This window comes from Ictidomys tridecemlineatus, chromosome 10 (genome assembly GCF_052094955.1).
Source record: "Ictidomys tridecemlineatus isolate mIctTri1 chromosome 10, mIctTri1.hap1, whole genome shotgun sequence".
Taxonomy (NCBI): domain Eukaryota; kingdom Metazoa; phylum Chordata; class Mammalia; order Rodentia; family Sciuridae; genus Ictidomys; species Ictidomys tridecemlineatus.
The window spans coordinates 128122571-128147908 of NC_135486.1; the positions used below are offsets into that span (position 1 = coordinate 128122571).

General features: G+C 38.8%; 1 protein-coding gene and 1 long non-coding RNA gene across 5 annotated transcripts in view; one reads left to right on the top strand and one right to left on the bottom strand.

Annotated features, from left to right (window-relative positions):
* The window catches only part of Rbbp6 (RB binding protein 6, ubiquitin ligase), a 31455-nt gene extending 15453 nt beyond the window's left edge, over positions 1-16002 (bottom strand). For 2 of the 4 annotated variants that reach the window (XM_021725456.2, XM_021725455.2), the window contains exons 1-7: positions 14768-16002; positions 10050-10149; positions 7683-7719; positions 3316-3360; positions 1186-1274; positions 968-1064; positions 446-585 (exon numbers count right to left, since the gene is read on the bottom strand). In XM_021725456.2, coding sequence (XP_021581131.2) covers positions 446-585; positions 968-1064; positions 1186-1274; positions 3316-3360; positions 7683-7719; positions 10050-10149; positions 14768-14933 — 674 coding nt within the window. In that variant the 5' untranslated portion in view covers positions 14934-16002. The remainder of the gene's footprint in view (positions 1-445; positions 586-967; positions 1065-1185; positions 1275-3315; positions 3361-7682; positions 7720-10049; positions 10150-14767) is intronic. The other 2 variants (XM_005323759.4, XM_005323758.4) reach the window with 1 other exon arrangement.
* Positions 16003-16005: 3 nt separating this feature from the next.
* Positions 16006-17231, top strand: LOC144367522 (uncharacterized). Its single transcript, XR_013426989.1, has 2 exons — positions 16006-16539; positions 16986-17231. It is a non-coding gene; the product is annotated as an uncharacterized LOC144367522 (long non-coding RNA).
* Positions 17232-25338: the final 8107 nt, after the last annotated feature.

Consider the following 25338-nt stretch of genomic DNA (forward strand, 5'->3'; position numbering starts at 1 on the left):
GGTGTATCCACGCTTATTAGTCAATATTTTGTTGATGCTTGGCAGTTAATACATTTGCCTCAGTATTCTGAAGAACTTTCTTATGCTTATTTTTCAAAATAATTACAGAATGCAAATAGCATATATAAGATAACGTGGGGATATGTATGTGAATGAGGAAGAAAGCAGGGAATGAAAGAAAAAGAAAAAATTAGAAGACTACAAGGGAAGTGGCACTCACTGATGACAAAAATCCCCCAATCATTTGAAATTTGCTTTAGATGGAGCAGACTGCAGTGTTTCAATCTTAAAACACAGATACGCAACATGTGGAGACTAATAATCTTGCTATACAAAGTACCCAAGGAATCAAGTAGCTAATTTACAAGCCCAAGATTCAAACACTATGCCCTAGGACTGACTGTGCTCTCTTTCTCCACAGGTCATACCTAATGTGTATACTTACGCATCTATGGTTGGTATTGCATATTTTCCAGTGTTGGTAAGCATCGCGCCTTTCATGTTAGGATCTTTCACTTCCATCATAAAACTTCTGGGAATTCCAGTGCTTTTTTTAATCCTAGGACCAGATTCAAAGTTCTTATCCTATTTGGATGGAAAAGAGAAAGGAGAAAAAGCAGACATCCTTATTTAACAATTAGCTAACATTATACAGTGCTTACTACTTCTTTTTATTTGTAATACTTCATACTTGTGATCTTATTTAATCCTCACAATTGCCGTGTGAGGTAAGTACTGTTATCTCCATTTAGAAGAAGAAAAAATAGGCTTGGAGAGATCAAGGAACTTGCCTAAGCTCACTCACCTACTAAATGGCAGAACCCAGACTTGAAGACTGGCAAATCTGGCTCCAGAGGTTGAGTTCATTTGCCATTTTATTAGAGAAAGCAATTTTACCAAGAAAATCAAGATGACTAAGCAATACTTCTAAGAAAAAGATGAATTATAGTTTCTACTTTGGACTTACCCCATTGGTTGGGCAATTCTTAATATAATGGCCAGGTTTACCACAACGGAAACAGGTATAAGATGGAGGTGGTGGACCTAGAGGTTTCTTCATGTAACTGAAAGGAAAAAAAAAAAATGATTACATGTACAAAAGGTCTTTTAGAAAATAATGTTTTTGACTGGGGGGAAAAATTCACCCCCAAAGTTCCAATTAATGTAAAGTATTTATGAACTTACTTGATTGGGTCGTATTCATGGCCAGATTGCGACATCATTGCTTTTATTTTATCTTCTTCAGAAGCATTGGCTTCAGCCAGATTGGCAGTCTGTTTAACAGGTAATTATTTGACACACACATTAGAAACACATTTAAGACCACACAGCCAAAGACAACACCACTCATCCTGTAAAGAGCAGTATCTAAACTAACCTTGCATAAAAACAACTATTTACACATATAACCTAGAAGAGGCAATGGGAATTCCTTAAGTCATTCTACGATGTATGGGTGTCTGGGAGCTGAAGAAAGTCTTTCTGGAGACACTCAAACCTTAGACCCTGTTTGTACCTTACATTAAGATTTACATACTACTGCTCTATGAGGTAAGGACTAAATTAGGAGAGAAACACTTGATGTTCTTAAATTAAAAATATTTCAAGTGTCACAACATTAAGGCTAATTCACACTTACAACATGGAGGTAGGGAAGGGGTAGATGGCTGAGCATATTATGCAGCAATTAAAAGCCAGAGGCTCTTTAGGTAGTGGTGTCAGTTTCAAATTAAGTATGAAGGATGTGCATTAAGCATTTACTATAATTTTAAATTCAACTCTCCAGATAAATTTTATGAAATTCATCTTTAAGGAATTATATATAATAGTCTAGATATAAGCAGGGTCTAAGGGAGTGATTTCTAATAACTTCAGTCTTCAAGCATCTAGCACTCATATCAGCCACTCATGGATTTCTTTACATTCATCCACAAAACAAGCAACCAGTTTTAACATTTTATTGTAATTTTATATACAAAGAATGCTTAACATTAACAGAGCTTAGAACAACAGCAACATTTACAGAAAACTGGATTACAGATGTTTAACAACTAATTTGTTTGAACCCAAACATTATTTTACAAATAGAATTTAAAAGAAAGAAAGCAAGAAAGGAAAGAATCCCCCAAACCTCCCCAACTCCTCCCCACAAAGAAACAATGGTTGGAATAGACCCAAACTCAAATATGGTCCTTGTAGTACATAAGAATAAAAGCAGTAAACTATTACCTGCTAAAGATGTTAACTATGCTAAGCCACTTTGCATTAGAAAATGATAAAATAGATGGTTTTAGAATCATTCATTTTAATGTTTAATTTTCCTAGGAGCTTAAAAAGCAATTATTTGTACTTGGACATTTGTGGGGGGGATATATCCTAGGGGAAAAAGATATAAGCTATAACAAAGGGACAAGCACTAATGGAAAATCCATCTTTTCTTTAATCTTGGTTGCCAAATTTGGTTTCACATTTCTGATAGCAGGGAAAAAGGATTTCTGGAAAACCGGACAACTTCCTTTTGGCCCTAAAAAGTCTACCTATTCCTTTTTAAGGCACAATTTGCAATCTAAATGTGTTGTTTAAAAAAAAAAAATATATCCATCACTAGTGCTTTTCCAAACAAAAGATATACATCGTTGAGCAGAAAATGCAAGCAATCTTATCGAAAAACATGGCATATACAATGATTTCAGGAGGTAACAATTTGTCCCTCTGCCACACATACACACTGGTATATTCCTACAAACATCTTTATACACTTACATAACTCATGTAGTCTGCGTTCAAACAAATTAGGTTGTTTAAAACTTTTTCTAATGCAGACAGACTACAAGCCTATAGCATTAAAAAAAAAAACAACATTTATAATATTGACTTTCATGTATGACATTTAAAATATTGACCTTCACGGGTTTGATTCAAATATTCAAGAAATAGCCACGCAATCGTCCATGTAAAGGAAATCTTCTGTTTTGGCTGCTTAGAGAAAGTCCACATAATTTACAGCCAAATCCAGGGAATTCCTCCAGAACTTTGTTAGTTTCCAATGTATAATTAAACAATATATGTGTGGGAGGGGCATGATTAAGTGTAGCTTCATGTGCTTCTTCTGTCTTGAAGATGAACAATACTCCAACATTACGCTGAGGCTCATATAGAACTCCCCTATCTTCTCAAAACAGCAACTACTCTTTACAGGATAGCAAAATGTACAATGCTTTTGCAAAATACATCCTCCCCCCAACCCATAAAAAAAATTGTTCCGATGATAGAAAAAAGACTTATATTTTCAAGAATATATATATATATATATACCTTTGTAAGCTGGGCCAGAGAAATAGATGCAGAAGAGTCATCAATCTGTTCACAAAAAATTAAACACACATTCAAGTTCCACACTGAAAACATCTGAAAGTGATCAGTCAGCCCCCAATGTCACTTAATGTTTAAATATTGGGCATTTTCTTAGTTTTCTAAAGAATGTTATCTTTTAAGCTTGAAAGTGTAGTTCAACCTATTTCACCTTTCTCTATACATTTCATACCCAGGAACAAAGGCTCACAGTTGAAGGAGACTCAACTACAATTTGAAAGTATATCACATAGAAATCTAAATCTGTTCAGAATGGTGACTAAATACTAAATTAGAGTCCCGTGTCTCTCAATGGTCTCTAAATTTGATAATGCTCAAGACAATGTACACTGGAGAATAAGAAATCTTTCTAATCCTCCTCTATGCCATTATACAACATTGTAAAAACAAGCAGCTCTTTAATGGCTCAGATAATTGCTTTAATAAATAACAGCTCCCACATAATTGCTACTTTTTTTCTCCTCTTTGAGCATGCACTATTCAGTCTGAATAAGTTTGTTTATTCTTCCACATAAAGAGTAACAATAGCTTCTTGCCAAAGAAACCACAGCTTTATCAGGGCAAAGATGTTAAGGGGGGAGAAAAAAGGAAAATTGAAGGTGCCCTGGGGAAAGGGTGAACAGCTGTCAAGTATGATGATGGATTCTAATATTTGGAGGAAAGAAAGTTAATTTAATCAAACAGGAAGCATATGAATATATATGAAGGATATGAGGGCTTTAAAAAATGTTATTTTAAAATGTAACCTTCAGACTTTTTTCATTTGATCTATGAAATGATTTTAATTAGTTAAAACCTGGAAGACATGGCTTCCCTATAGCTCCCTATTTAGCAAGTGGGTTGCTTATTCCAAGTTATAAGCTCCTCATGCATTACTGGTCGGAACTCTTGCCTAAAATGGAGAGAATGTAACAAGATGTTTGGATCAAAGGAAGTCTTCATCTGATATTTTTTCTAAGATTATTAAAATAAAAGCAGCATGACTCAAGACCTCAAAAAGAAATGTAACCAGTTTCAGTATGAAGTTCTTCACCAAAGCCCACCACAGAAGGGACCAAATAAATGTAAATAAAAAATGATGTTGTCTAATTTTAAGATACATCTTACAAATATCTTAGGATTTTAAATTAGTTTGATGGGTATTATTACTGTGGTGTTTGTTCACACAAAAGATTTTTTTGCTCCACACTGAGGGACTGTAAAGAGTTCTCATAATGCACAAATCCCACATTCCTAATGCTTATCAACCACATAATCCATGAGTAGGTTCTCTCTTCCTTGCCCAGCTTTGAAGTAGCATAATCTTTAAGAACTAATCTCAAGGATAAGCAGAACAATGAAATGAAATACATAACTTTCCTATTTTATCCAGAATTCAGACCCACTCAATCTATTTTAAAAATATTACATTTACATCAACCAGGAATTATTTGAATTTAACTACCAAGGACTGAAAAAAATCGCTATCAACTCAATCAACTACACAATGTTTCTATCCAATGAAACAAATTAATAGCCTTTAAAAATAGTTCATTACTATCTATAATAGGAATGCTGAGGATTTCCCGAGAAAGCAATCCATTATATTCTTACCATTGAAACTGAAAAAATGTTTTAAAATATCTTCCCACTCTTAACACTTAAAATCTAACTTTTTGTTTTTATGCTGGGTTTTCCTTCTTTTTTTTTTCTCCAACTTTCTGCCACTATCATATATTTAATGAGTTGAAAGTGGTTTCATACATGCAACTGCACCTCAATCAAGTTTTTCTATCAAATAATTCCTACAGTCTGCAAAGAAGTCAAATTTACCACAAATTTAGAAAGGCATCCAATTTTGTTTTCTATATAATAAGCAAGGTGATAAGAAATGAGTGAAAAATGTTAACAAAGAATGGTTTAAAAATGACTAGAAATTTATATGTACTAAAATGTCAACACAGTGACTTCTCTGTAACATACTACCAAGATATTAATGTTAAAAAAAAAAACAAAAACTACCACATTAAAAAAAAAAAGTCCTCACACAAAACTAACTGATGGGCATTGTAGTCATCATGAAAATTAACCCACCTCCCTGCATCTAACCACGAGGTCTTACTTCTGGGAACAAGGATCTGAAACTTTTTATGTGGTTATACTTGTCTGAAACTAAAGGATCCTAAATGTAATTCTTATATGTAGTTAGCAAGAACAACACCCAGCTTTGAAGGACTGGAAGGATGACTGACTAAAACAAGGCTGGGGAGTATGGAAATGGCTACCTTTGATTATGACTTGCCTTACATTACCAAAAGAGTGCATACATTTACTAATGAGAATAAAAAATTTAGACCTGTACCTCTATTTACTTTTGTGAATGTATATAATCCACACAGTTAAGTCTCCTAAGATGAGCACAGATTATGTTTGAATAAAATCTCGCATCCTGAATGTCAGCAAATGCACCCCAAGCAGATAAAGAATGGGGATAACAAGTTGTCCATTTCAGATAATCCTAGCTAAAAACTAAAACCATTTTTAAAGTATTAAAAAAATAAATAAATAAAAAGAGAGAAGCCTAAATAAGCTTAAAATAAACTGCTTCTTATAAATGTAATACAGACATGCCAGGGAACACACAAGGCTAAAAGAATGTTAACTTTATTTATGAACATGTGATTTTGTGCTTATACACATGCTAATAAACAAAAAGGAAATAATTGTTTTCAAGAAATAAAACTTCATCTGAATTAGTTTAAATACTATATAAAAATGTACTTTATACAAAACGTGTTACATTTACTACTACAGTCACCAGGAGAGTCAATCTAATTTGTGCTAGCATTTGGATACATAAAAATCAGTTTTAAACCAATCACCAGCAAAACAGAAACTTGGACAGTTTTTACAGCATTATGCTTTTAAAAAAAAAAAGAAAGAAAAAGAAAAAAAACCCCATATATCCAAAATGAAGGAAAAAAAAAAAAAAACAACCCAAAACTCTAAGACTTTTGATCTTTGAATAACTATATTTAGTTCCATCAGAACTAAAGGCCATATACTTTAGAGAACAAGTCCAGAGTTCAGATATTCTACGTTATGTTTAAGATCCAGTGATCCAAGGTTAGTGAAATGCCTTACACACAAAATCAATAGTACTTTGAAAGTATAAAATGAAATAGCAAGCAATACCCTTGAATTCTAAATGAAGATTTCAGACATCTTGCATTGTGTACAATATCAAGCCTGAGCAGTAAAATGTTTAGAGAACCATCAAGTTTACAGAACTCAATTAAGATAGACCTGTATTCTGAAATAGATGTTTCACTTCACAATTTAGGAATGCTGCTACCTTTTACTTAAGAGTTTAAAGTCAAAGAAGTGTCACACTTAAGGTTAATCTGGGATTATAAAAATTAAGATGTTACCCTGGTCAAGGGGAGTTACCTTTGATAACCTATAGCTTTCAATAGCCTACAATTAATGCAGCATTTTAGAATCTCATGAAAGAGCAATATTTTCAAAATTGGACTTTTGAATAAGCTAGATAGAAGTGCAAGGCCTTGTATTAAAATTTGAAAACAATATACCCAACTGTATGAAATCATCATAATCATTGAGACTTTTATGTACTCATGGGGAGAAGCGTGTAGTTTTTACTTTATAATGCACTGTAAAGAAAGAATGGGAGCTCAAAATTGCCAAATAAAGCAAGAACAAATAATAAAGCTGCATCAATGGTCTCTGGAAAGCTCTTTTCTATGACGTGCTTCAACTTAGAGAAAGCATCAAACTTTAATGTAAGCTTTGCATGTTGCTAATGCATTTTTGAAAGCCATCAATCAGCCAGGGGGTGGGGTGGGGAACTAACAAAAACTAAGTGATACAACGTGAAAATGGCAAAATATACAACTCCAAACATTTTTTTATTGCAAGAAACAAAAAGCACACAACAGCCTGTACATACATACAAAATACTAACTATAGACAGACAGATGTAGAACATGTTATCATGTTCATTAGTGTAAAACCTATACGATCTAAAAAGGATCATACATTACTGTACAACACAGTGTCATACAGGGAGAATTCTATATATTTAATATGAAACAGTGTTATGGGCACAAATTTCTCATTTCTACAGAATAAGTGTGCAAATTATGCCACATATATCCATATTCAACTGAGCTGTCATCAAAATACATTTTATTTACAATATGTACTACGATCAGTTGGATATTAAGTACTAAAAATGATTTACTTCACTGCAACAATATAAAAAGGTAAAGCAATGTGTAGAAAAAGTGTGAGATTGTGTTTTTACATACTGCTTTTGTAGTTCCCATCACTGGTTCAGTTCGACTTCTAAAAAAACAAAAAACAACAAAGACTAACATTAGTTTTTACAAATCTTAACTAACCTTAGTATTTTTTATTTTTTTTGTGCTAATAAATATTAATTCATATCACCAATCACATGTTTTTAGTAACACAATTTTCCTTTCATACAAAAATTTTCACAGTGGGGAATTCTAGAATAGGTATACCTTACCATTTATAATACATGTTTTCTGAAAGGTAGTATGGGGACTTTATTATGTTGAGAAACTCTGTGGTGCATTCTTTTTTTTTAAAATTTTTAATTTTTGGTTATTTTTTTTAGTTGTAAGACACAATACTTTCATTTTATTTATTTATGTGGTGTTGAGGATAGAACCCAGTGCCCCATGCACGCAAGGCAAGAGCTCTACCACTGGGCCACAACCCCAGCCCCTGTGGTTCATTCTTAAGAGACTGAAAGATCATTCTATAGTTTTTTAAGAGTCACCTAATGAATTTCCACACATATTTTCTCAAAGCAAGATTATTGCCATTAGCATTTGATTTGAATCCACGAGAAACTACAGTCCTCCAAAAACTAATTTTCAAATAGACAGGTTGACAGTTATTTTCATTTTTTAAAAGTTTCAAAACAATGGCCAATAACTGAATAAGAACCCAAACTCTCAGGAAGATACAACTTAGTCTGAGAGTATTTTAGTTAAAAAGAATGAGTTAAATGGTTATGTAGAATTGGACAATACGATGTTTAAAAGAACATACAAATAAATCTTAAAAGAAATTTCCTTAGCTCACACAGGAAATAAACAGGGGTTGAGTTTCTAAGTATAACTTTTAAATGCTCAGCTTTAATTTTAAGTTTAGGTATTATTTGGAAGTTCTGAGATTAAAAAAATCGGTGTGGGGGGCTCATTTTCTAGTATCTGCTCAACAAATGCAGAGATTTTCAGGCAAATTTATTATAAACAAAACCCTATGTGTTGATAATTAGCATGCAATTTGTGTTAAGAGGCAACTTGTTTTGCCATTTAGTTCAAATTATTCTTTTCTCAATCAAAAAAAAAAAAAAAGAAAGAAAGAAAGAGAAAAGAAAAGAAATCCAGAGAAATGGGATGTTTGCTATTTTTTAAAAAGCACATGATAAAAGTATAATTTCATACTAGGTTATAGAAATTAATTCTTAAAATCATCATCTTAATTCATAATCCTTAATATCATTTACAGTTAAAAGCATGTACTACAAAGTTTACTTGGTAATCACAACAAAAAGGTATTCACCTTTTTAAAGCTGATACTATTCTGCAGTTATTACACAACAGACCTTCAAATGTTAAGATATAGAATGTAACTTTACAACTAACTAGTGAGAAAAATTTCAGAACACTTGCCCACATGAGGTAAAACTCCAAGAAACGATTATTTTACCTTATTTCCAAGAACACATTGCATTTCTTAGGACCAACAAATTCCATAATTTTTCTTTGACCAAAAGCAGAATTTGCCAAATTTAAAACAAAGCTATGTAAATTCTCAGTAGAAACCACTACTCTTTAAATAGCCCAAATTGCTGCCTTCTTCACATATTTTTAGTTCTGCTATCAGTATTAAAAGTTGCAAGAAAGCAGAGAAGTTGAAGTTTTAATTATACCCTTCTAGTAAATATAAACTCAGACTAGTCCTGAGAGAATCTCTTTCTTATTTCAACATTGGGCATTTACCATATGGCTAGCACTATTTAATTTTTAGAATCTGTAAGTTAGTTGAACCTAGGTATTCATGAGATTGGATCTAGGACCCTCAAGTCCTTTATATGAAAGGGCATATCTGAATATAATGTATATGTGACCTTTATAGTAACTTTTTTTCCTTTTTCTAATCTTTTCAATCTGCACTTACAGACACAGAACTCAAGGATATAAAGTGCAAACTATATATCATATCCCTTTCTGTTTTAGAGAAATCTGAGGCAACAAACACTTTAGGAAAATCACCCAAAGTAATACAATTGGTAGGCATAAAGCAATAAACAAAGTCAAATCGAAGCCCGATTCCAGCGTTATGCTCATATATCCTATATATATGGCCTCCTAACTGAAGTCTCTTTTGATAAAAAACATAAATCTGCATTTTTGAATACTCTCAATGCTTTCAAAATATATAAGATCTATGTCACATATACATTTTTTATGGTGAGAAAATAGAAATTTTCCCTAAGAATAGTTCTTGCTTATAAACAACAGGCTAAGTCAGCTTAACAAGGGGAAGAAATCAGAACAAACAAAAAGATATAAATAGGATTCAAAAATTTAAAAAGGTCTATTTTGAGAAATCCATAAAAATTAAAAAATACTTACATAACATATGTCTTGCTTGTAGATTTAACACCTCCTATGGGAATTCTTCTAACAATTACAGATGAATTCTTAGGAATTAGAGCATTATCATCAGTATATTCTGTAAATAAAGGAAAAAAAGAGTCAAATTTCTATTTGGGGATTTGGGTAAATACTCAAGAATTAGACAACTTCAACCAAATATATCATGGGAAATGAACACAGTCACAAAAGGGCACTAACAACTGCATGTTCCTTGCATCATTTCTAATATTGTTAGATAATATATCCAAAGCCATAAGGGGGCTTCTGTTCCAAGAACTCCAAATAACGAAAGCAAATGCTTAGCTCTGGTACCTCTACTTCGTGGAACTCTCAATCTCATTAAGACTATGTCATTCTCTAGTGTATTTAGCCAGAAATGTTCAACATATATGGCAAAACTTATTTAGAATGAAGATTAGTTCTGCCTCCTCAAGCTCTAAAAATGAACTGAAAATTACAACCCTGCACTCATGGAGCTTATTACTACTGGAGAAAACAGCTTATGCATTAAATTATGACATTATGAACAGAGTTTCTTTTTATATAATAAAAGATTGTGGATGTAACTTTGGCTAGAATCAACATTCTATCCAAAGAAAGCCCCTCTAAGGAACCTACATTTGCAACTCTGAAGACTGAAACAGCTGGCCTGGTGGCAGAGGACTGCAATACCAGCTACTCAGAAGGCTGAGACAGGAGGATCATCAAGTGCCAGGCTAGCCTGGACAACTTAACTAGACTTTGTCTCAAAATAAAAAGTAAAAAATAAAAAGGGCTTGGGGATGTAGCTCAGTGGCAGAATGGGTTCAACCACAGAACAAAACAAACCAACAAAACACAACTGAGAAGCCAGCAAGCTACACAAAAAAGCTAGATGAAAAGTATTTTAGGCAGAGGGAAAAACATGAAAAAATGACACAGAGAACTAAAGAGCTGGAAAAAAAAAAAACAAGTGAATGACATACACAACAGGTAAAAAGGCGTGGGACATATACTGATTTATATTTTGTTTTTAAGTACAAGGAAGTCACTGGAGGATTTTATATGAAATGACAACAATTCATGTTATAAAAGGAAAAGATTCTGGGCATGTAGCACATGTCTATAATCCCACCTACTAGAGAGATTGAGGCAGGAGGATCTGAGACCCTGACTCAAAAGTAAAAGATAGAAAGTACTGGGACTTAGCTTAGTGGTTTAAACTCCAGTACTACAAAAATAAGTAAATAAATCAAACAAGTTAATTTTAAAAAATACAATTATGTCACCTATGTAAAGAATAAGTTGTAGGGGAAGAGGAGAAACGGGGTGACTAAGAGGCTGCTGCTTAGTCCTGGTAGAGATAATGAAGATGATGCCAGGCAGGGATAATGTGTGGGGATGTGGCAGAAAGAAATGGAGAGCCAGAATGTTATGGGGACACGGCTGGGGTTGGAGCTGAGTGGCAGAGCACTTGCCTAGTGAGTGTGAGGCACTGGGTTCAATCCTCAGCACCACATAAATACATAAAATAAAGAATGTTATTAGGACAGAAATGACACAGCTTGCTGATGGGCTGAATAATGGGAAGATAAAGGAAAAAGAGGCATGAATTCCTAGGTTCCTAGTTTTAGTAAATGGTGCTACTTTTTGAGAAAACCGAGAGAGGATGAATTGGTGCTATTTCCCTTCTTGGACTGTCTATAATTTATACTAGTAACAAACAAACTGAACAATAACAAGATTTACCAAGGCATCTCGGTATCAAAAAGAAAAAAATAACTCATTAGAGGTGCAAAAATGTATCCATCTCTCTTAATCCCACAACCAGATATTAGGGTTCACTTTTAATGGTATTAAGCTTATGTGCTTCACTTAAATTACTTAGCACAAAGTGGCTCTCTCTCTTTCAATTATTTCAAGCTTATTACATGTGTGGAATTTTTAGGTTTTTAAATGTATGTCAGCTTTATTATTTTTAGTCATAATGCTATTAGTATTCCCTGTTATAAAATAAATTGTTCAGGCAAGGGTTCTTATCAATATATTTCAATTACTTGGTGATACCTTACAAGTATCCATTTAGAGTGATGCAATCTCCTAGAATTAGGCATGCCAATGTAAGACTCTGGACATTATGCTGGATAGCTTGTTACAATCCCAAATTCCAATCAATCTGAGTCAGGAAAATTGGAAGTGGGAAAGGATGAGGGATTTTTAATAAGCTTAAAAAGTTAATTTGAAAGTCAAAATAAGTCAACTATCTGACAGGAAGTTTCTGAATATGTAACAATTTTCAAATGCATTCACAATAGCTTCCAAAAACAATTTATTAATTTGATCTGCACAGTACTATGTTAAATAGTATTAAAGAGTCAGGTGCCCTGATGCCCTTCAAACAGAATCTAACTGACCACTTTACTTGAATTACAATGGTTTTCTAACTCCCAAAGTATCTTACATTTAAAATAACTCCTTAATAAGTAGTCTTTTAGCTTCAAAGGACCTGCCAGCATAAGTTTTGATCCAAAAACACGAATGGCATAGATGGAATGAAAAATGTTGAATTTGAGAAATGGAGAGATTCAGAAAGGGTCTAAAAGGAAACAGGATACTTAAATCTAAAACAAAATTCTGATTCAAGCATTTTAGTATTACCAGAATTTAGGGGTCCGAAACAGATTTCAAAAACTATAAGAAATGTTTAGTAGAAACACAGCAGAAACTGAAATGATCCAGCTCAACCTTCTTTCCTAGGCAATCTCTTATACTAACACTTATTTTGCAACTTTACTAAACAGTGCTAAAACCAAGTAGCATCCTTATTCAAGGGTCTTGAAACAGTGGATGCTGTTTTTCACAAAACTCATGAAGCTGCTACCCTCTACGCTGCTATCAATTGTATCTTTTCATCCCCTAAAATGACAACTACACGAAATAGACGTTTTGTCTCCCACTCTTTTCTTAACCAGCCTAACCTTTCTCCACTGAATTGCAGTTCACACTATAAATGAAAGAAAACATGCTCCTGGGCAAAGCACTTTCTTAGATTATGTTATCATGTATTTATATTTCCTGGACTAGGGAAAAAATAATACATAGTCACAAAACTCCCATTTGTGGACAAGATTCCTTCAATCATAACTTCCTGCAGTCTAAAAGCTGCTTTTAATTGCTAGGTAGACAAGATGGATAAAGCCAAGCCCCACATAACTCAAAATGGCAAAAATGAAAACTGCATAGTATGTAACAAAATTGCCTTAATATCCTCAAATTTCACCTATACTGCTTTACCTTTCATTCATAAATATGCATTAATGTAGCAATATGGCCTAAAATTACTAAAAATCCATTTGTTTTGTGAACTATAACTGCAGTATTAAGGGATACTTCTGGTTAACTTAAAAAAAAAAATCTACTTCCTATCTGTCCCTTTCCCTAAGTAGAGGGACATTACAGATAATGTCAATTTTTAAAGAGTATGACCCTTGTTAAAAAAATAAGGGGGGCAGGCAATTTTTTTTTTGCATGTTATGTGAGGAAATATAGTTTTTCCTTAATGATTGTTTTTTTTCTGGTCTTCTATATGATAAAACTTACTCATCTACCAAACTCCAGGTGAGGTGGGAACCTTCATTTCCAAATATAAAAAGCACATGCCACACTTTACCAGGAATTTGGTGATCAAAAATTACCCTAACCATATTAGAACTTCATTCCCATTTCTTTGCATCCCCCATCAATAAATCTCTGAAGACTGATCTATTTGAAAACTACCCATCAGCATTACTACACTGCGAAAAAGAAACCAAAACGAGTTCAGATTCAGACAGGACTCCTGGGTCACATATTTACTGTTAAATTCCAAATATTACAAAATATCTTTAAAATAGAGAAAGAATTCAAAAGATTCTAATCAGTGGTTTACCTGTACTCACAAGACAGAAGAGTTCACTATTTTTCAGGGCCAAAGAAAGTCTAGCAATTACCACTTTAAAAAAGAAGTGTCAGTATTCTGGAGCTTGACCGAATTGCTAAATTTTAAGAGTCATATGATAAACTAAGAGGTCAACCACTCAATTACTGTATTGCAAATTCTGGAATTTACACAAAAGACAAGAGTGATGACATCAGAACATTTCAAATTCCAAAAACAATCCCAACACTGATTAAAATCTTTAAAAAAATATTAAAGCAAGGATCCCTTCTCTACAACACAGGCAACTCCAAAATAAACAAACAAACAAATAAGGGAGGGGGGGAGGTACACACAATTTGCTATTAAACTCCAAAAGGTTCTTGGGTAAGAAATTCATGTTATGTCTACTACTGCCTTAACAAGAAAGAAACATTGCCTAGGCTCTGCTCCCATTCTGATTTCAAACAAGTTAGAAAACGCCACAGATACCAGCCAGGTCCCGTTCTCTCATTTCTCACCCACCCTCCCCATTTAAAAAAAAAAAAAAATCGGGAATAACCAGATCTCCACGTTTTCGGATTAGCCTGTTCCAGAAGACCCCCAGCATTGCAGAAATCACCCAGGGCTGGGAAACTGCAAGGTCGGCTGATGCAACCCCCTGGCCATCAATGAAAAGTTGGATCGGAAGTATTAGAACGAACCAGAATGGCGGTTAGTCCCCTGCCAGGCACCTTACAACCAGGGCTCGGCCACCCACCTGCACCCAGCAGATACCTGGCGCCCAGGTGGCCCTTACCTTCTTTCGTCTGCGCGTTGGTGATCTGCAGGTCGCAGTCGGCAGCTTTCAGCTTCTCTCTCCCCATAATCTGCTTCTTTAAGTCGCAGAGGGAGATGTGGAGCCCATCAAAGGTGACAGTATCATAGTTGAGTTTAGAGGAAAATTTATAATGCACACAGGACATTGTGCCAAAGGGTTCCTACGGTTCAGCGAGGAGACGTGGACACTCTGAATATATGTATATTTATAAAACGGAAGAGCAAAATATGTACACACAGAAAACACTCAAAAGAGACACCGAAGGACCCTGAGGCCTCAGATTAAATACCCCCCAACCACAAGCAGGGGTGCGTGAGAACAATAATCCAGAACCCCCCCGGCACTCAGAAGCGCTTCATGTGGGAGGAGGAGGACGAGGACCGGGAAGGGGGGAAATCGAGAATCCGCCAACGGGCACAATGTCACCCGGCTGGGTCCCCCTCGCTCATGCTAAGGGCCGGCAGTGCAGTCAGTAGCGGTCAGTCCACACGTTAGAGTCCGGGTGCCCCCGCGGGGTCAGGGGTCCATAGCGCGGCCGCACCTCCCGGCTGGTCTCTCTCTCCGTGGATGGGGGTGACCCAGGCCCCGGGAGAAGGTTGCGGGGAGAGGGCCTAGGCCCGGAGTCCTCGAGCGGCCTCTCGCCTCCGGCTGGCTTCCGGACGACCGGCGTCAGCTTCCCCAGGCCCAGGCCCCCACCACACACACACCCTGGCGCCTGCTCCCCGGCGGCCACGAGCGGCCCGCGGCCTAGGCCGAGGACGCGCGGTCGGCGGAGGAGAGGCCTTCCGCAGGCCGCCCCCGGCTCGGGCTCCGCCTCCCCCCCGCCGCCGCCGCCGCCTCGACACAAAGCCGGCGCTGGGCCTCCGCGAGGCCTCGGAGCACTTCCTCACCACCCCGGGCCCCAGCCAGCGGCCGGGTGGCTTCGGCGGACCCCGGGGACACCGCCGAGGCTTCCCTGACGCTTCCTCTCGCCGGATCCTCCTCCGCGCTTCTCTCGCCTTTCGCTCCCGTCGCCTTTAGGCCCAGAACCGCGACCAGTTGAGCCCGGAAACGGCCGGGCGGCGGTGAGGGCTGCGCTGGCTCCCTTTTTTGTTTTGCCCCCCTGCCGCTCTCGGGCCCTCACCCAGCGACGGCGACACCTCCAAGCCAGGCACTATGGCGGACGCGGCCTGGCTTCGGGCGAGCGCCCCACTCCGGGGTCTCTAAGCAGGGATTGCACGGGCGGCGCGCGCGAGGCGGGGCCGGTGTGCGCGGATAGGCGGGCCGAGGGGCGGGGCCGTGGCGTCACAAAGCGCACCGGCCCGCCCACGTGACCCTGCGCTTTGTGACTCGGAGCGCGGAACCTGAACTAGCCCGAGAACGGGCCAGACCATCTGCCTCCCGTAGCGGGGGGGGGGTTGAGGCTGAGGCTCTGGGAGGACCGGCTCACGGGGCGGTTCCGGGAGGGGAGCTCACTTGGCAGCTGCTGCCCGGGGTGGCTTCCCTGCGGCTGATTGGCGTGCCCAGGGGGTGGCGTGCTGCCTTCCCCAGTCCACAGCCACCCCCGAAGCCTCCCCCCCCCCATTTAAATAAGTTTTAGGTCCCTGGGCAGTACACGGCGGAGGCTACGCAAGCACTCCCCAACTTACTTCCCTTTCTGACAAACTGGCTACCCTGGATTCTTCGTAAGCAGAATTTCCGGAGCTGCCTCTGCCCACAGTTGATAACGCAATTGAATGGGGACAATTTATTGCCTTGAGAGCTGACGGGCTGTAGGTTTACTTTTCAGATGGTAACAGGGGTTTCCTCTGCGTGTTTGCTGCATTCCCTCTCTGCAGAACAATGCCTGGCAGAGTAGGTACTCAGGTATCACTGCAAGGAGCCGCAGCTCCACATTGATGTATCGGGCTACGCACAGGGCCAACCGCACAACAGCACGGCCAGGAACTGGGGCCAACTCGTCTGGGTTGGCGCCCTGGTGGAGGGCTTCTGGGTTCAACTCCTCTCTGCCTGACTTTCCTTGGCTGTAAAACGCTGTTAAAAATAGTCCTTGGTTGACCGAGTTGTCGTGGATTAAGTGAATGAATACTTTTCCAGGCTTTGAGGCCCTGCCTCACAAATGATTCAATGTGTCTCAGTAGAGGTGACTCCGTAGATGTCAATGTAGCAACACGAAACTCCCTAAGTTGCTGATACTCCCATTATCTCCCGTTTACAGAGAAGAGAGCCGAAGCGAACCGTCATGCACTTTCTGAATTTGCAGAAGAGGAAGGCTTGCTCCTTTGTGGGGTCCCAGTCCCATTTTTAATTAGGAATGCCAGGAACTGTGCTATGAAGTCCCCCCCCCTCCCACCGGGAGTTTGGAATATTTTTTTTTCTTACAAGGGGAAGTTATTGCCTTATAAAATTCATAATAGAATACAATTATTATAATAAACTGATAATCACTATCATTTACAATGCATGTTCCTCATCCTCTCTGAGTTTTACAAAGTTGGGCGACTAAGAACAAGTCAATCAAGAGGTAGCAGTTTCCCCAAGAACTTCCTGAATGTTACACCCCAAACTCTGAATTTGTCAGAGAAACCTTCCTGCAGTCATCTTAGTTAAATAGGATGGCAATTACTTTTGATTCCTCTATTCTTTATTTTCTTCTTAGTATTCATCAATAGCTGACATGGTATATGTTTACTGTTTAATTATGTCCCCCAGATGAGAACAGGGATTTTATCATTAGTTTTGCTGAACTTTAGAACCATCCTGGACATAGTAGGTACTCAACACTTGATACATTGAATAACTATGTACACTTTTATGTGATCTATAGAAACATCATAGTTGGTATGACTCATTCCAGCTATACCTTTTAGTTGTTGATATACCTTTATTTTTTATTTATTTATATGCAGTACTGAGTATGGAACCCAGTGCCTCACACATGCTAAGCAAGCACTCTGCCACTGAGCCACAACCTCAGCCCCTCCCCACTTTATCTTTGATAACAAAACTTTCCTGTCATCTGACCCACTTCAGGATGGCTGATTTTCTTAAAAAAATATATATATCTAATGAAAGAAACTGGAAAAGAAAATGATAAATCATCGCTGCCAAAGTAATGAATCCAAATCCTTTCACTATCCACTCTTTAGTTAATCCCTTTATATCCAAAATGCCTACTTGAACCAGCTGGTGGATAAGTGGGCCACACTCTCAAGGTACAATAGAAAGGATAGGAACATAACCAAAGAAACAGTTTATGTCCTTGGAAAGAATGTAGTCAATATTATAATTTGACCACACCAGGTCAAAAGCCCATCACCAACCTTTATTCACCTGAATACTGTAATTTAGGGATCCCATCAAACAGCTCCAAATGCACTCACAATCACCATAAATATACTTGGGAGATTTAAATTGATTTAAGATTTAAGTTCTTTTGGCTATTTTTTTTTCCCTGATAATTCTGGGAATCCAAATTGGGGCCCACATCTGCTAGGCAAGTTCTCTACCACTGAGCTATACCTAACCCTCATTAGACTAATTGATGATGATACATTTGGTCCATTTCTTGAAATTTCTTTACTAATTTCAGTTTTGTAGTTCTCATTCAGTAAGATGAAGATGTTCTCCAGGACACTTTTTCCAATCCCTACCAAAATTTTTATTATCCTTTGAAAAGTATTTTTAAACTATATCTACAATGAGAGATTCTAAGATCCCAGGATTTCAAACTTGCCACTTTCAAACTCTCTATATTCTCACACCAGAGACAGTGAGCAGATGCTCTATCTTATACCTTGTGTATGTGTGTGTGTGTGTGTGTGGGGGGGTGGTTCCAGGGATTGAACTCAGGGAAATCTGACCACTGAGCCATATCCCCAGCCCTATTTTGAATTTTGTTTAGACACAGGGTCTCACTGAGTTGCTTTGTGACTTGCTATTGCTGAGGCTGGCTTTGTATTTGCAATCCTCCTGTCTCAGTCTCCCAAACTGCTGGGATTACAGGCATGCACCACTGCACCCAGTCTCTGTCTTATATCTTGGTGCCCAAATTTCAGTTTCAGAGAACAGAATTGGGAGGCCCAAGAAGCTCCTCTGCATGTTGGCTGTCCCCTGGTGCACTCAGGAAGTTAGAAGTAGGTCTACTCCAAAGAGGTTGTAATTCCTGGGTATGGTGGTGCCCTTTTGTTAGCCCAGTGGCTCAGGAGGCTGAGGCAGGAGGATTGTAAGTACAAAGCCAGCCTCAGCAACTTAATGAGGACCTAAACAACTTAGCGAGACCCTGTGTCAAAATAAAATAATAAAAAAATTTTAAAAAGACCGGGGATGTGGTTCAGTAGTTAACCACCCCTGAGTTCAATCTCTGATACCAATTAAAAAAAGAGACTGTTATAACATTTAATTTAATCAGTTGTGGTGAGTATAAGTCTATTCTTGTTCTCTCCCAAATTCACAAAAGCCAGATGCATCTCAACATTGCCTAGTATCTTTCTCTCCCAGATGTTGATTGCCTTTTATTTTATTATTTAATATTTCAGCGTACAAGACCTTTTGCATTTTTATAAAATAAAATCCACCCACTTCTTTTTCTTTCATGGTTTTTGCCTTTATTTATATGCTTGGAAAAGTAATTCCTAGCCACTTAGCTCTCATGTTAGGCACTTATTTGCTTATATTTCCCTCTAGTTGATGTATGACTTTGTTTCTAAATTAAACGTTGTAATGCACTTGAATTTTTCATTGTATCAAGTATATTATAGAACAAAAATAATTTTATCCTCTTTTAGTTGTAAAGTATATTGTTAATATGGAAAAACACACTCTATATATTATAGTTTAATGCAAACTGCACATGTTTTATAGAGGACTTATCCATATACTTACCACCTGGGTTAATGCACAAAATACTATGAGCAGCATTTCCCCCTTTTAAAGACTAAAAAACACGGAAACAAAACTCTGTGAGTCCTTTGTCTTCTCACATCCTTAGAAATAGCAACCATCCCGACACCTTTCTTTCTGGTGATTCTATGTGTACGTGTACTCTAGAATCATTTTTTAACTTTATATGGATGCATGATTCCTATGGTCTATCTTCTCATGTCATATTTCTTTCATTGAACCTTCTGCTTTTAAGAACCATCCATATAGTGAGTAGTTGTTTGCTCATTTTCAGTTTTCTAAATTATTTTGTTGTGGGAATAGATTGTCTCATTGGTTTGGATATTCGGTGTCTCCCCAAGGCTCAGGTGTGAGACAACACAAAAAGGGTTAGAGGTGAAACAATCGGATTAGGAGACCCTTAAACCAGTCAGGGGATTAATCCCCTGATAGAGATTAACCGAGTGGTGACTGTAGGCAGGTGGGGTGTGGCTGGAGGAGCGGGTCTCTGGGGGCCTCCCTTGGGGGTTTACATTCTGTCTGTGTTGAGCAGAGCTCTCTCTGCATCCTGGGGTGAAGTCTTGAACTGCTTTCCTCCCCTACAATCTTCTGCCCCATGTCCTCCTGCCTCACCTTGAGCCCCGAGGAATGGAGTCAGCTGAAGTCCCTGAGCAAACGTTTCCTCCTCTACAATTGTTCTTGTCAGGTCTTTTGGTCACAGCAGCAAAAAAGCAGACTAGAACAATGGTAATTTACTTATCAGTCCTATTGTAAGTAGATAGTCTCTTGGGCTCTTCCAATCTTGCTCTGCTGAACTACGCTCTTGGGATTCCTCCAGTTCAGAGAAATGCAGTCTTGTGGGAATTTACTTAGGAGGGCCATGCCAAGCCATTTTCCAAAGTGTTTTCCAAAGTGTTGGCACTTCCACATCGATGGCCATTCCGGATGTCCACACCCTTGACAAGCTCGGGATGGTGAGGCCTGGTGTTCGATTGTTTTCTTTCTAAACATATAACCCTACGGTACTTATTAAGTCATACATGCTAAGAGACCTTCTTCAATTTATATGAATTCCATCGTACATTTACAATAGATTCGTTTCCCTGCAATTTCCATATCACTTTTTTAATGAGAAACAATGAAAATGCTATATAAAATGCCTCATCCATAAGATAGGATTCTTCAGATCACATATTCTTGTCTCCAATTTTTTGCTCTACTCTTGTAATGCTTCCGAAGGTGTGTCTCCACTTATCAGTCGATCCCAGGACAGAAGCTCTGAAGTTCTAGATTCAAGCTCAGCGGCCATTTGTGGTCAGGGTTCTGCCATTTGTCCTTGTCAGGACAGCGGGTGTGGCTTATGACCACTAAGCTCTCGGCTTACCCTACACTTTCTGCTCAGTGTGGACCTGCCAGGACCATTTCCAGTGGAAGGGGGTCTAGGGCAGGCCTCGACGGAGTGCCGTCAGTGCGGTCAGATTCTGCTCTTCCTCTGTGACAAGTTCAGCACTGACCTCCGCTGGCCTCTCCTTTATCCTGTTAAGTTCATCTGACAAGGATATTTATTCCAGTGTCCATTTCTTCTCAATAGAGCTGCTCTGACTTTTCTATCTCTAATTATGAAAGAAGCTTAAATGGTCGTTTCACAGATTTTGGGGGCTCCATGTCTTGAATTCTCAGCTTCGTTTTCCTTCTCATCGAAGCCCCACGATGCTCTCCTAAATTGTGTAAATAGCTTTGTGCCTGTAAAAACCGCACCATCTCCTCCAAGGCTTCCTCTCTTGCTCTCTGTTCACCCTGTTCTATCAGATCAACTTCTACCATAGTATTCTCCCTAGGTCTTTGGAGGGTATTTCTTCTTCCAAATGCTTTCTCTTCTCATCCAGTTTGTTTTTATTTTATTTTTTGCATCTTCTTTTTATTCCTTTCCCAGGCAGAACCTCCTGCCTCGGGAATGGATTTTCTGTATCTAGACATGCACAGTGTGAAGATGAAGATCATAAGTTGTTTCTTTTGATCATCATTTCATAGCCAAGTCGATTGTCCAGAATCTCAGGCACTGTATTTCTCATTCTGTTCGTGACACAGATGCCTCTGGGCTTCATTTCTTCCCTCCACAACCTCCGTCAAAGAATTCCTGACAGCCCTCAATTCCATGGCCACTGTCCCCAAAGAGTTGAAGACTCTCTTCAACTTCTCTGTCATATTGTTCTTGCCTTTCTCTTAGGTCTTCCTGAGCCTTTTCACCCAATCGATCAGCCTGTCCTATGTTCTCTGCGTCTTTCAAGGCAGACCATCCACCCTGTGAATGAAGACGCCTCTAGGAGATTCCACACTTCCAGCTGTCAAGTCGCCCCAGCCCCCCGGCTCTTCCAGCTCAGTCTTCCGCGTGGGGCAGAGAAAAGCCATGACCACTGTGCCCTGTTGGAACTCCTCAGAAGAGTGTCCAGAGGATAGTAGGTGCTCAATGGATGTATGTTGAATGAATCATGTTCGTGAGACATAATCATCACCAGGCTGAGAGTGTTATCTGGCACCAGCTGAGCTGCCATGATCTCTGATTCTGATTCTCAGGCACAAATGCGCCTCCTGAGTCATTCTGCCTGGGCCAGGCAGCTGCAGAGCATCCGCAAACACCTTTGAAACGGGAGTTCCGAGATGCAACTCAGGCCACTGCTTCTTCTGGCGGGTGGGGGTCTGCGCAAGCTGCAGGCCTCTGCAGCCAAGAAGGGTTGCAGCTCTGAAATCCAAGAACAGTCCCCTGAGCCTTGCCTAATGGGATTTATGGAGGAACAGGGATAGACTCTTCCACTGCAGGGCAGGCCGCCCTAGCAGGTTTTCTTCTCGGGCCTCATTTTTTTTTTTTCAATTGAGCAAGTAGGTAATTATTTCTCTTTATTGTAACACAAATTTCCTTGATTATGAAAAAGTTGAACACATCGTTATTGGCTATCTGGGTTTTCTCTTATGGAAGATACCTATTTACATCCTTGGTTCATTTTTTTTTTTTCTGTTGAGATGTTATGGGAAAAAATCTGTGTCGTGTCTGCCCCATATCCAAGGGCCCTGAATCCATGGATTCAACCAACTCCGATTGAAAATGCTGGGGAAAGCATTGCACGTGCGCAGATTCTGTGCTGACCTCCCACCTTGTTATCATTCCCTAAAAAAATACAGTATAACAACTATCTGCAGAATGTTTATTTTGTATTAAGTATGACAGTTTATCTAAAGATTACTTAAAGGACATGGGAGTATATATGTAGGTTATACCATTTTTTTTTTTTTTTTTGGTACTGGGGTTTGAAGCCAGGGCCACTAAACCACTGAGCCACATCCCAGCCCTTTTTTGTATTTTACTTAGAGACAGGATCTTGCTGAGTTGCTTAGGGCCTTGCCAAATTGCTAATGCTGGCTTTGAACTTGAGATCCTTCTGCCTAAGGCTCCCAAGCCACTGGGATTTCAGGCCCGCGACACCACGCGGGGAGGTAACACACCATTTTATGAGGGGCTTGGAGCATCCTGGGATTTTGATATCTGTGGGGAGCCATGGAATCAGTCCCCCATGGATACCCAGGGACCACTGTATTCTGGTCATCAGTCCTTTGACAATTGCATGTTGCAAATTCATTTTCCAATACTGTGGATTTGAAAGTGAGATCCTCCTGCCTCAGCCTTCCGAGCTGCTGGGAGTACAGGTATAAGCCACCATGCCCAGCTCTTTTAAAGGTTTTGACAGATGTAGGGTGACATAGTCTACCGTTACAGCTCCCAAAGTCTCCTGCGCTCTGCCTGTGTGTCCCTGCTCTCCCCCGTCCCACTCAGACTGGAATATCGCCTGGCGATTTTTAAATTTGTAATAATTTTACATTCATAGAAAAATGGCAAGAACAACACAAGCACTTTTATTCATCCTTTCCTCGGATTCACCAAGTATTAATATTTTGTCCTACTCCCTGTATCATTTGTTCTTTCTTTGTCTGTCTCAGTATATCTATTTCCGAACCACGTGAGAGGATTTTGAAGACTTCAGGCCCCTTTATCTCTAAAAATATCCATGTGTGATTCTGGAGAACAAAGACTTTCTCTTCTAAACTTAAACTTATCAAAGCAGAAAAATGTAACACCAATACCCGGCAATTATCTAATCCTCGGTTCAGATTCCGAGTTTGCCACCCACTAATGTCATTCATCTCTTTTTTCTGGTCTTTGGTCCCATCCTGGATCACACACTGCAATTAGTTGTCATGTCTCTGAAATCTCTTTTAATCTGAACAATTTCTTAGCTCCTTAGGGTTTTGATTGTTGTCGTTGTTTTGTGTTTTGCCCCTGGTGAGTGAACCTAGGGGGACTTAACCACTGAGCCACATCCCAGCCCTTTTTATTTTTTATTTAGTGACAGAGTCTCCCTAAGTTGCTGAGGGCCTCACTCAGTTGCTGAAGCTGGTTCTTGAACTTGCAATCCTCCTGCCTCAGCCTCCCCCCAGCCACGGGGATCACAGGCATGCACCACCACACCCAGCCCTCCTTGGTCTTTTGATAGTTTTAGAAAGCACAGGATCATTCATTTGTATTTGGTCCCTCAATTTGGGTTCTTTTAATGTTTCCTCAGAGCTTCACTCAGGCTATGCAATTTTGGTAGGAAAAAAAAAAAAAACATAGAATTGATGTGTCCTTGGGACACCTTTCTGGTGGGAAGCATGTGACAGTTGCTCATTATTGGGAATGTGATTTTTAATTATTATTATTTTCATTTTCTTAGCGCAGGGGATGGAGCGCAGGGCCTTGCATATTGCTAGGCAAGTGCTCTACCACTGAGCCGCCCACCCCAGCCCTGATTTTTTTTTAATATTTTATTTTTTTTTCAGTTTTAGTTGGACTCCATATCTTTATTTCATTCACTTATTTTTGTGTGGTGCTGAGGATCGAACCCAGGGCCCTGAGCATGCTAGGCAAGTGCTCTACCGCTGAGCCACAGTCCCAGCCCCCAGCCCTGATTTTTTAAAATCAGGTTGTATTTGCTAGTTTTTATCCATTATAAGGATTCATTTGAGACTTTGAATATCTTGTTCCTCATCGACATTTTACCCACTAGTTTTGGCATCCATTGAAGATTCCTACCTGAACCAATGATTATTATGACATTTGCAAAATTGTGATTTTTCTAAAAACATCCTTTCTTCTTAATGTTTTAGTTGTTAGTCTAGATTTTTTTTTTTTTTCTTTTGAGTCCTGGAGATTAAATGCAGGGCCTTGCGTATGCTGGGCAAACGCTCTACCATTGAGCTATACCCTCAGCCCTACTCTAGATATATTTTGGCAAATGGAAATTTACAAATAAATATTGTAAATTCCCTTATGGTTAAGGTACTTTATGTACTGTTTAAAAATCGGAGTCCCCACAGCTGGGTGCCATGGCTCATGCTTGTAATCTCCACAATGCAACTAGGGAGGCCGAGGCAGGAGGATTGCAAATTCAAGGCAGCCTCAGCAATTTAGCCAGGCCCTACGTAATTTTGTGAGACTCTGTTTCAAGATAAAGAAAAATAAAAAGGGCTGCAATGCGGATCAGTAGAGTGCCCCTGGGTTCAATCCTGACACAAAACAAAAACAAATTAACCCTTCCCCAAACTGGTGTCATAAGATAATCTTCCATCATCTACAGCTTTTTAGTTTGCCCTTCACATTT